Genomic DNA, 15717 nt, shown 5'->3' on the forward strand with positions numbered 1-15717 from the left:
GAAGAATGTGACGTCACCACTTGCAAGAGTTTCGAGCCAGGCCAATATGTGATTTAAAAAATGGGGCCTATTAGGTATTCACATGAGGTCATAATTGTCCTCGGCCCTATGGAGCGATTCCCACCAAATTTGAGTTGTGAAGGCATTTCAGCATGCTTAATTACCGAAATATGGTATTGAAAATTCTAAAATGCAAGAAAAAAAATGAAAACTGATAACCTTACACTTCGGTACACTATTATCTCATTGTAGGATTCTTTGATATTTATCTACTTTTCCGTTTATTTCCCCTGCTTTTTCCTCATTTTTTCTATCTCGATGAGTCCAGCCGTGACAAGATCATTAAGAAAGTAGCGCCATCTTTCATTCGGCTTGTACAATCAGCAATCAAGAGTGGTTCAGATATGCACATTGTGGTGGCTATCGCCATAATAGAAACAAGCGAGATGACCTGGGAGGTACGTAAATCAGAATTAGATTTCATTTTCAGAAATGCTGAGTGAAAAACATGAGAAGAGATATAGGCATAATCGTTAACAGATGTTATACAGGAGTTTGGTCATGTTGGTCCATCTTTCGTCAGTCTCGGTGTTTAGTCTCAATCAATAATATTATCCTGTTTTACATAATGCTCTGCCCGTTTTCTTTTACTTTTTATCCTTAATATTCATTCTTTGTTATGCTTTTATATTGTTATCACTTCAATCTATTGTAAACATTGTGAAAGGTTCGTGATTACTCGTAATAATTACATATATATTAGAAAAGGGATAGGCCTATTTCCATATATACCACCTGCTTTAAATGACATTTGTGTAGAGATATGCAAAATCTCTTAGCATGCTTAGTGATGGTCGGTGTCAATAATTAAACTCCTCAAGAAAGTTTGGAAATCTGACTTTGATCGATAATTCCTCCTCGGATTTAGTGAATATTGATGCGTGATTGATATCAATGAATAAATCATTTAATTTTCTTTAAAATTATATACCTACTGTACATGGAGGTACAGTGCCTTAAAATGTGGGGCAAGGTCAAAATTCAAAAGTTGCAAAATAACACAATATTGAAAGTCACTGTTTTTTTCCTTGGTGATGAATTTCGTTATGGCATGATCATAACAAGCATGGTATCATTTTAAAGAGAATTAGTTGATCTTTTGAATGATACCAAATATGCATTGTGTAAAATTGGGAGTTGGGAGAAATTAATGGCCAAACTCAGATTTCCAAACTTTTTTAAGGGGTTTATATTCCCCGGCAAAGCTGAAGTTACTGCGACTTTTCGAGAGAAAAAATATATACACGTATTTATGGATGATACATATGGTCATTGTTTAATTTGATCCTCTTTATATGCGGGCACTATAGAAACGACGGGCATGTTGGAAGAAGAAACATTTTAAAATCTTTATGCATTAAAGATAAATTGAATACTTTGTCACCGCATTATTATAACTCAACAAAACTAAAGGAGTGTTATATTGTTATTCACCATCATCAGCATCATTATTATCATATAATTATTATTATTTATTATAATCATTATTATATTATTATTATCATTATTATTACTGTTATTATCATTATGATTATCGTTATTGTTATCGTTAGTATTATCATTATTTTTACTTTTGTTATACTGCACTTTTCCCAGAGTGACTCAAAGCGCTTACAACAACACAAAAAATAAAAGAAAATGTTACAAACATTAAAAGAAGACTTTAAATCCTAAAAATCTTCATTAGAAAGCAGAAATGATTCAAGTCCGTAAATTAGATAAAAATAGTCACAATTCGTGTAAAATTGGGATGAATATATCATTAATATTGTCTGAAACTACTCTCTCCTCCTCCTTTCTTCCTTCCCTCATCCTCCTCCTCCTCCGTCTCATCTTCCTCCTCATGATCTAGGGCCAAGAAAAGTTGATTCCAGACGTTCTAGATGTCTTTGACAAGTGGCTTAGAGGAGATGACATCGATTTTGAAACAAACCGTGATCACAGAGATTTCGCAGGGTCTGTCACCGGTTATGGCATCATTGAAAATGCAGGGTAAGACCGCCGGGGGAAGGACGTCATAGGTCTTCAGTGTTACAATTACTCGAATGGGAAGTTGCAAGAAATCTATATTCAATAAGGTATTCCCACGAGGCCGACTTCGCGTACTAGTTATTAAATTGTTATTGGCTGCAACTTATTGTCAAATCGGCTGGGGTATTTTCCAGTTTACCTTGACGAATAGGCTAAGTCGGAATTCTTCAATTTACGTAGACAATCATTTTGATCATTATGAGAAAATCGGCCTCGTGGACCATCCACATGTTCAACCCCAAAACAATTCAAATCGATTCAAAATCAAGCACAAGCCTGTTGATTAAAAATTAATGCATTCGATATTGCGATTTGCGTTTAAACTTAATGAAAACTTTTTTTTTTAATGGAAATAAACGAAACCAACGCCAAAATCGACCAATAGTTTGTCATTGTAATTATGACGTAAATTTGGTCAGTATTGGGTCGGTTTCGATGAGACTGTGACATTATCCATGTTAACGGTTGAGGGCGTCGTGGTCTAGTGGTTACGACTCTCGTCTTTTAATCTGAGGGACGTATAGGTTCGATTCCCAATCATGGGCTGCACTCAACCCAGGTGAGGTGAATGGGTACCTGGTAAGAAGAAATTCCTCGAATGCTTAAGAGCGCCTATATGGCGGCTCGGCTACAGGCCGGGGTATGATACCAAATGTTAAATGGATGGTCCAGGCTCAAGATATTTCTATCTCATTAAATAGAGTTAAATTCACAGAGCAAAATGCTTAAAATTTGATCAAAATCGGATAACAAAATAACGAAGTTATTAAATTTTAAAGATTTGCATTATTCCAGTGAAACAGTTCAAGTCATATCTTTATGAATATTCATTAGGTGGGCTTATGATGTAATATCCCCACTTGTTCTTTAGTATTTTATTTCATGAAATTAGGTTTATTCAAAATTTTCTTACCAACTTAGAACTAAATCAATTGGATTGAAAACTGAGTAAGTGCATTAGTTATTTATTGCCGCAACTTATTTCATCATAATGGAGACACATCATTTACACATGTATGAACAAATGAAACATTTATGATTTTATGTAATAACATAAGAAAAAGGAAAATGGGGATGTGACATCATCAGCCCACCGAATGAATATTCATGACGTTGTACATGTAACTGTTTTCACAAAATATTGATAAACTTTAAAATTCAATAACTTTGTTATGTGTTAAGCGATTTTGATGAAATTTTAAGCATTTTGCTCAGTGAATTTATTCTATTAATTTAGATATAAATATTTTCAGCCCGGACCATCCCTTTAAGCGCAGTGGAGTAGGCCTAGTAGGACTATATTGAATATCTAAAAAAAAAAAAATAATTACCACATTCCGTCTTGTAAATTTCACAGGAAAGCGAGCGTCCCTCAGCTGAACAGTCTCATGGAATATTGCCTGGGTCAAGAGCTTGAAGGCGAACAACAGCCTCTCTCGGTGCATGGATCTATTCTCCGTAACATCATCACTAATTTCATCATGAGGGTAAGTAGGGAGTTTTCGAAATCGCAACGGGGACGGATTGTACAACAAAGAAGGTCTATTTTTTTTTTTTGTTATACCGAGGTTGTTTTACCTGACTGCTAAGAAAGCACGAATGCCTGTGAGCATTGTCAAAAGCCCTTTAAAACAAAGCATTCAAATCAAAGCATTCTTTGCGCAGACACGGTGACGGTCAATGTGGTGTCGAATGTTCCCGCTACGTCCAAGCTACGTTCCATCAGATTGCGATGCGTTGTCAAAATGTCTAATTCGATATAGAGATGGCTAAATATATGCGTAGTAGCCCCGTATAAGAAATGGAGAGGGTTGATGCTACGATTTTCCGTGTCCACTACGTCTTCTTTGCTACGCCGTCCGAGCTGTAATTAGGCTCTGAGACTGTCAACATTACGTCATTAGTACGTACTGTTCAAATGGTGTTCCCTTGATGTGGAATTTGTATAAAAGTCAACGTTGCGGACAAAAGGTATCAAAAGATCACGCAGACGTGCTCTCGCTACACACTCGGTGCGGTGTGTTTTGTCATTCCCGACCTTTCGTTTGAGGACGCGCACGCTTATTTACGACGGTAGTTGATTTTGGAAGAGACTTTTTGGGCCCGTCATCATGGTCGTAAAACTCTGTCCTGTAATGCAAATTGTGTGACATAAGATTTTTTTTTCGTTTCGCATCTGCGACGGAAACATTCAATATGCGTTTCGTGTGCAAAATTCTGGTTGCTACTATGGTAACAGCGATATATCCGATTGAGGACGACTTTCCAAAGCCACATTTGACTCCTCCTCGAGCTCGAGAGGCCGCCCGGGGGGCCCACTTCCATTGATTAGTGGATACCAGGAGCGACCACGCGTAAAAGGGGACAGAGTGGGCAGGTACGTTACGTATAGGACTATGTAACGTTATAAGGGTGTCAAAAAGATGTTTAAAATGCTGAAAAAAGGGATATATATCCAATACTTGTAGGGTTTCACAAGCCAAATACTTGTTAAGAGATGCATTTTCATAATTTGGAAAAGTTGCTTCCCTTCCCAGGTAACAATACAGCGTTGGACCAACGTTGGATCAACGTTGGGAATTTTTTTCCCAACGTTGCCTCAACGTTGGCAGGCCAACGTTGCATCATCGATAGAAGTGCACGCGCATACATCGTCAGACCAACAACATTTCCAACGTTAGTTCAACGTTGTCCAGCAACAATGTTTCAACGTTGTCTGGCAACGTTGATCCAATGTTGGCTAAATAGACAAATACAACATTGCTACAACGTTGGTAAGCAACGTTGTATCATCGATAGAAGTGCACGTCCATACATCGTCAGACCAACAACATTTCCAACGTCAGTTCAACGTTGTCCACCATCAATGCTCCAACGTTGGTATAATGTCGGCTGAGTCATCAATAACAGCGTTGCTGCAACGTTGATGGGCAACGTTGAAGCAGCGATGGACGTGCACTTGCATACATCGTCAGTCCAACTATGTTTACAACGTTGGTTCAACGCTGTCCAGCAACAATGCTCCAACGTTGTCTGGCAACATTGCTCCAACATTGTTACAACGTTGTCACAACGTTGCTCCAACATTGCTCCAACGTTATTCCAACGTATGGCAGTAATTAACAAAACATTAATTGGTTTCAAGGTGAAGTCCACCATTACAACTCTACACTCAAATCTTTATCATCATATGTCTTATCCTATCCTAAAATCCTACATCCTAATCCTATATCCTATTCCTATCATCCTACACCTATCCACTGTAACCTGTCATTGACTCCTATATATAGAGCAACTTTGCTATACTTGGCAGAATACAGTTAATATCATTTTCCACACTTAACCTTGAATATTTCACTTAGAATAATATGTTTTGATTATATATGATATGGTAATGGAGCCACATACTTTTCTGAAACTTTTCATGGTGGAAATATTGAATAAACATAAATACTCTAATTATTATAGCAATATTACCTAAAATTTTGGTCATTTACTGATGTAATGCATATTCATGAGTGCATAATCATTGTCCAGATGAGGCAGGTATGGCAGCGTTGGTCCAATGTTGGTCCAACGTTGGGTGACGTTGATCCAACGTTGGTATAATGTTGGTCCAATGTTGATGGAAAGTTGATTAAACTTTAGTCCAATGTTAGTCCAACGTTGGCGTAAACGTTGATTCAATGTTTGTCTAATATCGGTTAAATGTTGTTGTAACGTTGATTCTTTGTTGGTCTAATTCTAAACAAATCCAACGATGCGCCATCTCCATCAAACAGTTTTCAACACTGTGCCATCATCATCTGTAATCTGTTCATGATTCTATCAAAAAACATTACAACTATTATTACAGCTATTCATTTCTTTTCATTCTTTCTGTTACAAGTCTCTTCACATAATTAAGAGAAATCAGGATAATTACGTGTGATATTTATTGAGGCCTTTGTAGCATTCAAACTTTTTTGACATCCTCTTTTTCTCAAACAAGACTAATACCAAAAAAACATATGCATATGTAATAAAAATTAAGATGTATTACATTTTCTTGCGAGTTGCAATCTCTGTTTCTGTCTACAATTGTTTAATGACTCGGTATGCAATGCCAATTGCAACGTCAGTAATCATCACAAAAACTCACATGTGTAATTGCAGTCTCTCAGTATTTACAAAATCAAAAAAGGAGGTCGCGTAACTTGGCCTCACTCAGAGTAACGTAGCTACTGCCTACTGTAACTAAAGAGTGCCTCTTTTTGATTAAGATAGAAGTCAACTGATATCTCAATATGCATGGCCATGGCCTAGTCTCGCTCGTGCCATAACTATTAAATGATATTTCAGCGTCAAGTGTAGCATGCCTCACATAGCAACTACAGGTTTGACTGCAGTTGGAAAACACTCGGTCCAGGCTAGGCCAGGCAGGACCGACCAAGTCAATTCAAGGCAGCGTATAATAAATAAGGCAGGAATGCCAGGTAGCAAGTCATTTGGGTGATTTCAAGTACGGTGTACGGTGTTGAGTGCGTGAAAGGGCTGCTGAACTGAGCTACAACACCAAGCGTAATATTATTTTTCATTGAAATGTATTAAAACTCTAATGATTTGCTCTCATCTTAAATGTAAAAGATAATTTTACGGAGATGGTTCGTCGTGTTCGCCCCCTGTTCGTAATAGCTACAGTTCATCAACACCAACACTGAACTTTAAATCACGATTCTCCCAATCCCTGGGGTACGTCGGTGTTGCTGAATGGGGAAATTGCTTGTAGATCATCAACACCATGCAGCCACAGTGCAGTGTTGGGTTCAGCAGATGACAATCAACACCAGCCTTCAACACAAACTGCCGGAAATACACCATATTTTCCGAGGTCAATCTTAACACCAGCCTGATTCAAGTACGGTGTTGTCACAACACCAACACTAACCCAGGGAGCTCCGGCCCGCTCAGCGGGCCGGAGCCCAGGGGCTTACCGTGTAATTCACCATACCCACGGTAGTAGCGTGAAGTATGGTCTAAATAATTATCCGGATAAATAGTTAAAACAGAAATTAAGCACTTACCACGATTATAATTATATGGATGAAGGTCTAACGATTGGCAGCTTCCTGACATCGAGGTCTCAATCGGCCATTTTGTTTTGAATTCTGAAAGAGGAGAGCTACCGCGACAGAACTTTTCGTTTTTTTAGGTTCCAGTCTGTGCCTCGATGTCAGGAAGCTGCCACTCGTTAGACCTTCATCCATATAATCGTGGTAAGTGCTTAATTTCTGTTTTAACTATTTATTCGGATAATTATTTAATATTTAGACCATACTTCACGCTACTACCGTGGGTATGGTGAATTACACGGTAAGCCCCTGGGCTCCGGCCCGCGCAGCGGGCCGGAGCTCCCTGGGTTACACTCACACGTAATGCCAGGTTAGTATTAGTATACTGGGTTACACCAACACCAGATTTCAACACTGTACGTACTTGAATTTTGAAAATCATCCAATGACTGTTGCCTTGCCATTGGTATCGCATACTCGTTCCCACTCACACGTATTGCGAGGTTAGTATTAGTCACTCACACAAGCTAATTACGAGGTTAGTTAGTATGTTATACTGTGCAGTGACTGGTGTTATTAAACTGTTAAGTACTACTTTACTACTACTTACAGTACACGAATATACTAGCGTCGGACTGTACGCACACAGAAGCTGACTCCGGGATCTTTCGGAGGGGATCAATGGTTGCAGTTACCGATTATCTGCAAGTGCAAAGAAAATTCAACTGTAGATTGTAGGTCCTAAATATACAGCTTATAAGTACTGTTCCAGATCACTAGATATTCTGGAATTTACTTATCTATATCCACTATCCAGTCCAAATTCTGCCAGATTCTTCAAGTTCAAAATTGAAGGAAGCAGACTACACAGACATGACAGAAGGAGTCCGACGTCGCGACTAATTCTGCGCATCAGAATAGTATGGTATTTTTAAATAGGCACATTTGATGCTTGTATTTCCTTCTTCAATTTCTTCTAGTTATGTGACGGTAGGCCTATGACATATCTCGTACTTACTGTGAAAGGCCTTGCCAGCTGCAAAGGATCGACGAGGGCGTTTCTGGAAATTCTGGTCTTGAACTACATTTTTTTTCTTGTTTTTCTTCTTTATTTTCTATATTAATCGACACATTTGCATCCCCAGGTGCATGCAGCCTCTCTATTCTACCCCATCTTTATTTTTGTTTTCCCCTTAGACTTAGTTTTAGTTCCTCTTTCCCTTCCCATTATTTTCCTTCTCTCTCGATTTCTTTTCCCCTTATTGCTGGGGGATACCAAGGGTGACATGGATAGACAAGCAAACTTACTTGATCGACCCCCCCCCCTTGGCCCCATTGGAAATTATGCCAGTAGTCTTGTCTTGTCTTGGGTTAAGTCGGCATATGCAGACTTGCTGTACTCCGCCAACTTTATCAATTATCAATTCTCCAATGAACCAGTTTCTAACGTTCTCAACACTGTGTATATTATGCCAGGATATTATGTTGACTGTCAAACAAATATCCAACAAACTATAGTTTCCAACATTGTGTCAATGTTAACTGTCCAATAAACTATTCCAATTACGCTGTCCACGTTGTGCCATTGTCCGTTGTTCAACAACTCTCCATCAAACTAGTTTCCAACTTTGTCAACGTTGTGCCATTGTCGACTGTCCAACAAATCTCCAAGAAAATAGTTTCCAACGTTGTTCCTTTGTCGGTTGTTCAGCAACTCTCCATCGAACTAGTTTCCGACGTAGTCAACGATGTGCCTTTGTTGGCTGTTCAACACCTATCCAATCAAACACGCGTTTCCAACGTTGTGACGTTGTTGGCTGTCCAACAAATCTCCAACACACTAGTTTCCAATGTTGTGCCATTGTCTGTTGTTCAACAACTTTCCAACGTTGCCAACGTTGTGTCATCGTCGACTATCCTACTGATCTCCAATCTACCAGTTTCCAACGTTGTGCCAGTGTCAGTTGTTCAACAACTTTCCATCTAACTAGTTTCCAGCTTTATCAACGTTGTGTCATTGTATACTATCTAACTAATCTCCAATCTACCAGTTTCCAACGTTGTGCCATCGTCGACTATCCAACAAATCTCCATCGAACTAGTTTCTAGCTTTGACAACGTTGTGCCATAGTTGGTTGTTCAACAACTTTCCATCGAACTAGTTTCCAACGTTGCCAACCTTGTGTCATCGTTGACTATCCAACTAATCTCCAACCTACTAATTTCCATCGTTGTGCCATTGTCGACTGTCCAACAACTCTCCAACTAACAAGTTTCCAACGTTGCCAACGTCGTGTCATTGTTGATTGTTCAACAACTTTCCAGCGAACTAGTTTCCAACGTTGCCAACGTTGTGTCTTTGCTGGCTGTCAACAACTATCCAATCAAACGTGTCTCCAACGTTGTGACATTGTCGACTGTCCAACAACTCTCCAACTTACTAGTCTCCAACGTTGTGCCATTGTCGACCGTCCAACAAATCTCCAACAAACTAGTTTCCAACTTTGTCAACGTTGTGCCATTGTCGGTTGTTCAACAACTTTCCAGCGAACTAGTTTCCAACGTTGCCAACGTTGTGTCTTTGCTGGCTGTCAACAACTATCCAATCAAACGTGTCTCCAACGTTGTGACATTGTCGACTGTCCAACAACTCTCCAACTTACTAGTCTCCAACGTTGTGCCATTGTCGACCGTCCAACAAATCTCCAACAAACTAGTTTCCAACTTTGTCAACGTTGTGCCATTGTCGGTTGTTCAACAACTTTCCAGCGAACTAGTTTCCAACGTTGCCAACGTTGTGCCTTTGCTGGCTGTTCAACAACTATCCAATCAAACGTGTTTCCAACGTTGTGACATTGTCGACTGTCCAACAACTCTCCGACTAACAAGTTTCCAACGTTGCCAACGTCGTGTCATTGTTGATTGTCCATCATCTTTCCATCAAACTAGTTTCCAACGTCGATTCAACGTTAATCCATCAAGTTTTCCCAACGTCCAACGACTTTCAAGTTTCCAACGTGGAGCCAACGTTGGCTTGTTACCTGGGTTGTTTAGGGTAATTTTCGAAACCCCATGTTCGTGCCTGGTATCCACTCATCAATGGAAGTGGTCCCCCCGGAATTTGAATCTAATCCCCATTTCTGGAGAAAGTAAAACATAATGCCCATTATATCGTGTACGAGAGGCATATCGTTTGTGCAGAAGGAGTAAACAATAGAAACAAAAGAAACGAGTTCAAACGTATTGCATATGATGTGCACATATCAACGCACGCGAAATGTTCGGCTGGAGAGGTTGATCTGACCCATGAAATCAATTTCCAGTGATCCACCAATAATCCACATTAAATGTAATATCGATTCGATGGACTATAATGATCTATATCTAAGCCTTCATTCAGTAAGTTTTTCCTCACTCAATATGTACTCGATTTGTTTGAAAAACCACTTTCTTATCCATGTCATAATCTATTTTAGGTCCTGCATTTCGAATATCTCCAGCCATCATTCGCAATATACATGCATGTATGGTGCGGGTGTCGCGGAAAAGGATTTTGCACACGAAAAGCAGATCTGTAGGGCCTGTAACCCCCCTGTAACACAAAGCTTAGCATTGATTGTAGAGCAGTTTTCTACGTTTTATTATATTGACTATAATGCACAATCAATCTTACAAATCAAGTGTATGATCCGGGTGTATGATTAAGCGTTAACTTTTGTGTTAGGGGACCCTAATATTAGCGTCCGTGATGATTGCGAAAGGTCCCAATTGTCCTTTGACGCATCCAGAACTATAGCCCCAATGACATTTTTTGGGGGGGTGCGGCGGCAGGATAGATCATTCCCCATGAGGACATTATTTTGCTATGAAAACTCATTTATTCTAACTCCCCCCAACTCTTTCCCGCAAGAGATTCTATTTACACATCGTTCCACGTATATTAAAGGGGAATCCAACCCAAATAAAAACTTATTTTTATAAGGAAAAGAAAAATCAGACAAGTTGATAGGTGAAAGTTTGAACAATATTGGACAAACAACAAGAAAGTCATGAATTTTTAAAAGTTTTAAATATTGGTAATCACTATACCCATGGAGACTTCAAATTGGCCGCATATGGGATGTCATAGTGATGTAAGGCAAGGACTACTCTTCCATGTACTCCAATACATATTATGGCTAAAATGTCATTTTTCCCAAAAGTTTTATTTCAAATTATATTTTTCTTTCATGAGGACATAAAACAATATACTACATGGGTTATATTTGGATTACTGCCCCAGGGGAATGGGTACTTAGGAGAAAACCACAAATCCCTGATAATAAAGTACATGGCCTGTGGGAAAGTTGTCCTTGCCCCTTGTCATAATTTACTTACCCAGTTGCCAATTTGAAATCTACATAGTATTAGTGATCTCAATTTTAAAGCAGCTATAACTTTTGTATTGCTTGTCCGATTTCTTTCAAAGTTTCACCATTCTGTTTCATTTATTTTCTCCTTCCCCACACAGCATTTTATGGCCAAGGCTGGATTCCCCTTTAATAACTCTGCTCCAGCTAGGTCCAAGAGAATTACTGGCATACATTTTATAGTTTACCTCCCCCCCCCCCCCCCCTCTCCTACCCCTTCACCGGTAAGTCGATCCTCCATCCCATTTCTCCTGAGTAGCTTCGCGTAATGCCACTGTTATACTTCGATCCTATTTAGAACACTGACAAGGTCAAAGTCTTCAAAGATCTCTTGCCATACGTAGTGAAGCTGCTCTCCTGTGACGTCAGTGAATTAGAGAACATGGCTGGGTACGCCATAGGGTCTGTCTACCAGAATGGGGAACTGTTGGCTCCTTATGGTGATGGAATAGCAGATGCTTATCTGGATGATAAATGCGAAGGAACAACAGTTGGAAGTTAGTTCTTATTATGAGTTGTTTTCAAAAGTTAGTCAACCCCACCACAAGAGGCACTCCTTCATGTGGAGTATAACTCTATAGGCTATTGTTCGACCGGAGAAACAAACTTTATTGAATGTTACATTTTATCACCTTAAGCATGGAAGAACTTGAACACTTTTGATGTTCATTTTCTAGTGGGGTTCACTAACTTTAATTTCAAGCACCACTGTAAATACTTTTGAAATGATCCGGAGCATAAAGGGTCGATCTTTGGGTTACAGTGGAGGATGGTGTGAAGTTATAGCCACAGATCAGCGAAATTACTAAACTAAAATAATTCAGCAGATACGAAATATATTTTTTTTCATGTACGAAAGCCATTTCGGTTCTCAAGTCTGGTATCATTTAAAAAAAATTGTTACAAAAAAGGAATAAAAATAAATCAAAATCATTATACCAACAATCGAACTTAAGTAAAAGATTATATCATGCAAATGTTGACAACACTGATGAAGAACACCAAGCATTTAATTAGTCTTAGTATCGACTGTTGTCAATCTAGGTACCAATGAACTCAACATTAAAGGATCATTCTCGGGTAGTTTCACAGAAAACCAATGGGACATTAAAACCGAATGTGTTTTATATCTATGGACAGTGTCACTGAAAAGTATATTCCAGTACAAACCGGAAGTGGTCCTAACCAGAATAGACCGGATTTTCGAGAAGATGGAAGACATGGGAAGCAATGACAAGACCTATCTCTACATGCTGCTCGATGACGTTGCCAAGAAAAACTCAGAAGTAAGACAATCATATAATTTCATCAAAGTAACTCGAGGAAAGCTTCAATTTATTACTTGCATCATCCAGTGATGCCACTAAGGCTTGATCAAAAACTCTGAAAATCATCTAGAATTACATCTTTCCTACATGAAGAAGGTGTTTTATGTGGCTGAAAATATGTTGAAAAACACTGAATTCAGAATTTAGTCAGAAAGTGCCATTCCTGATCATCGCTTAACTAGAACTAATTTCTGAGTGAAATATCTTGTGATGACAGGAATCCGATCAGAAGAACAAAATGACGTCTTTGAAATTATTCCTGTCTTTTCTCTTTAGGTGTTAGTGCCTCATATTGACATGATGTTTGAAGACGTCTGTAACACCTCTCTGGCAAGTATGTCTTTCATGACTCTCGCACAGTTATCCCTTGATCATGGCAAACATTTCGTCAAGCACATAGATAGGTGTCTGAAAGCATGGGATCTGATCCCATATACTGTATCCTCTGCCTGCAAGACCATTGCCAGCATTGGACGAGTTAATAAGGTATGTAATAATAATAATAATATTCCGCATTTATATAGCGCTTAACGCATGTAGCGCATGTAGTCAACAATTTACACCTGACCGCTAAAGTAGTGAATGAAGTCTATCTAGAAAGTCATAAGGCTTTTCCTCTACACATACTTTGAAAGGATTTATAGGTATTTTTCATTATTAATCGTGCTTATAAAATAGTTCTTTTGATTTTTGTCTCATCAGCGATTAGTTTGCTATATTTATATGAGTGCTCTAGAAATTCCTGGATTTCGATCGGATGTATTTTATTCTGAAAAGATACGTGGTATAGCCCAATTATTGATAACCCTCCTAAATTCTTTCACCAAGAAGAAACTATGAATCCCTACGTATAAAGAACCATGAATGTTTTGGGAAAAGTTCTTGACACAACGATATAGGATTGAACTGAATGGAAGTCCTGTCAGTACAGATTTTCCAAGTCCACCTTTAAGAATTAAGAATAACAGAAGGGGTAATGAGAATGCAAGTTAGGAAGAGGCTTTGACCACAAATTTCATTTCAAAGCATTAGAAGAATTCCCCGCTGCCGAACTCCAAGAAAATCAACGTTCTTGCATTGGCAACTTATGGTTATTTTTGTTCAGGAACTAGCAGAGAGATGTTTGAAGATCTTCTTTGAGAGATTGGAGACAATTGATCCCATGTGGATCAGCGTCATCTTAATGGAGATGAAAAGGATAGGGCAGGCATACAAAGAATGTCTTGCCGTGTATCGACCACAGATTGAGAAACTCAAGACATGTCAACAGATGGGTGTGCCAGACATGGTCCAGTCGATGATAGATTTCCTTGATGACAGAAGGTGAGACAAAACGGTCGTAGATGATGAGTTCATTTTAAAACATTAATGATGTGTCTTGATAAAGAGTAATCCTGAAATAATTATTTTGAATCCAGAGAGATCAGGCGACGCAAGTGGTCTGAATAGTTTCTAATAAAATGCATATATGTAGGAAACACTCGGATTGACGTTGTATGTAGGTCTAATTAAGAATCCCATCTCTTGCGTAATTAGTCTTCAGGGCCTCAGTGAGGAAGTTGCAGAGCAACGAGAAGACATCGACAACTTGGATTCTCGAGTGACGAACAACGAAAACGAAATTACGAGAATCGACGAGACGGTGGCCCAACAGGGTGACGAGATCCAGAACGTGAAGAACGAAGTTAACGAGCAGGGCGAGAGGCTTGGTGAGCTGAAAGAAGTTGTGGATGAGACTGTTGAGAAGGTTGAAGAGATTGACCACAAGGTAAGAAAGCGTTCCTAGCTATAGTGATTGTAAACAATTCATGATCATCCCTTAAAGAAAAGATCTTTGGCTCTAAAACAGGTATGCCAAGTTGACTGTGATGTTTCTCAAGACACAGTCATCAATATGTATGATATTCATGTCAAATAGCTCATGTTTGAACTCTCTTTAAAATTCAGACTATAACTAATGCCCCGAAATGGTCACGTGACGTATCAAAGCTGTTGAATCCAGAGCACGAACATGACTGGAGATTCTTGGCAGTTCGTCTCGGCTACTCGGGTGAAGATATCCGTAACTGGGCCTTATCACCAGACCCTACCATGGCTATCCTGGCTGAATGGTACACAACTCACAAGAGCAGCGATGCTACCTACGCCATACTCAGTGCCCTTGAAGACATGGGCAGGACTGATGCTGCAGAAATCATCACGCAGTCATTAGAAGAAGCAGGTTTGGAGGAACTTTCTTTAATTTCAGTCATGACCATTTTTTTAATAGCCTCGGTAAAAAGTATGAGGATTATGTCTCTAATGCTTTTTTTTCTAATCCGCATCTTTCCTTGATCATGTTCGTCAACTGGAAGATTAAAATTCATGTCCTGACTCCCCTTGTAAAAATTATTTGTCTGTATGAAAAATACTTATGCTCAGTCACACTTTCCATTTTTTTTCCAAATGTGCTGACATAAATAAACAAACAGAATATTTCAAGATATTACTAAAATTATTTATGTAGTCCCTGAAAACGTTGATCATTTCACTCAGTCTGCCACTTGTAACATCAAAAGAATTGGATGAGAGTTTGATATTTCAATTGCTTTTATTCAATATGCGGAGATATTCGTTTATTATAACGCCAAACCGCTGACTGATTAATTCCATATTAATTTCAGACAATGGTCGGGCTTCGAGGTTGCAATCTCATTCTTGTCGTAAGAAAGAATCCGAATTTGAAACGTTTGTGCGTGAAGCACTGGAGGGGATCCTAAATGATCAAAGATTGATACGTCAGAGGACCTGTCAACTGGAACAACAGCTGAGGGAAACAGACGAAAGACTCAATTGTAG

At 39.0% G+C, this 15717-nt stretch overlaps 1 protein-coding gene across 2 annotated transcripts in view; it reads left to right on the forward strand.

Moving 5' to 3' along the window:
* LOC129277962 (uncharacterized) overlaps nt 1-15717 on the forward strand; it is a 29676-nt gene that overhangs the window by 7301 nt on the left and 6658 nt on the right. For both annotated transcript variants that reach the window (XM_064110293.1, XM_054914153.2), the window contains exons 5-13: nt 329-458; nt 1913-2052; nt 3449-3578; nt 11850-12048; nt 12692-12837; nt 13156-13365; nt 13985-14202; nt 14416-14647; nt 14827-15100. In XM_064110293.1, the coding sequence (XP_063966363.1) occupies nt 329-458; nt 1913-2052; nt 3449-3578; nt 11850-12048; nt 12692-12837; nt 13156-13365; nt 13985-14202; nt 14416-14647; nt 14827-15100 (1679 nt within the window). The remainder of the gene's footprint in view (nt 1-328; nt 459-1912; nt 2053-3448; nt 3579-11849; nt 12049-12691; nt 12838-13155; nt 13366-13984; nt 14203-14415; nt 14648-14826; nt 15101-15717) is intronic.

The sequence above is a fragment of the Lytechinus pictus genome, chromosome 15, assembly GCF_037042905.1.
Source record: "Lytechinus pictus isolate F3 Inbred chromosome 15, Lp3.0, whole genome shotgun sequence".
NCBI classification, from domain to species: Eukaryota; Metazoa; Echinodermata; class Echinoidea; order Temnopleuroida; family Toxopneustidae; genus Lytechinus; species Lytechinus pictus.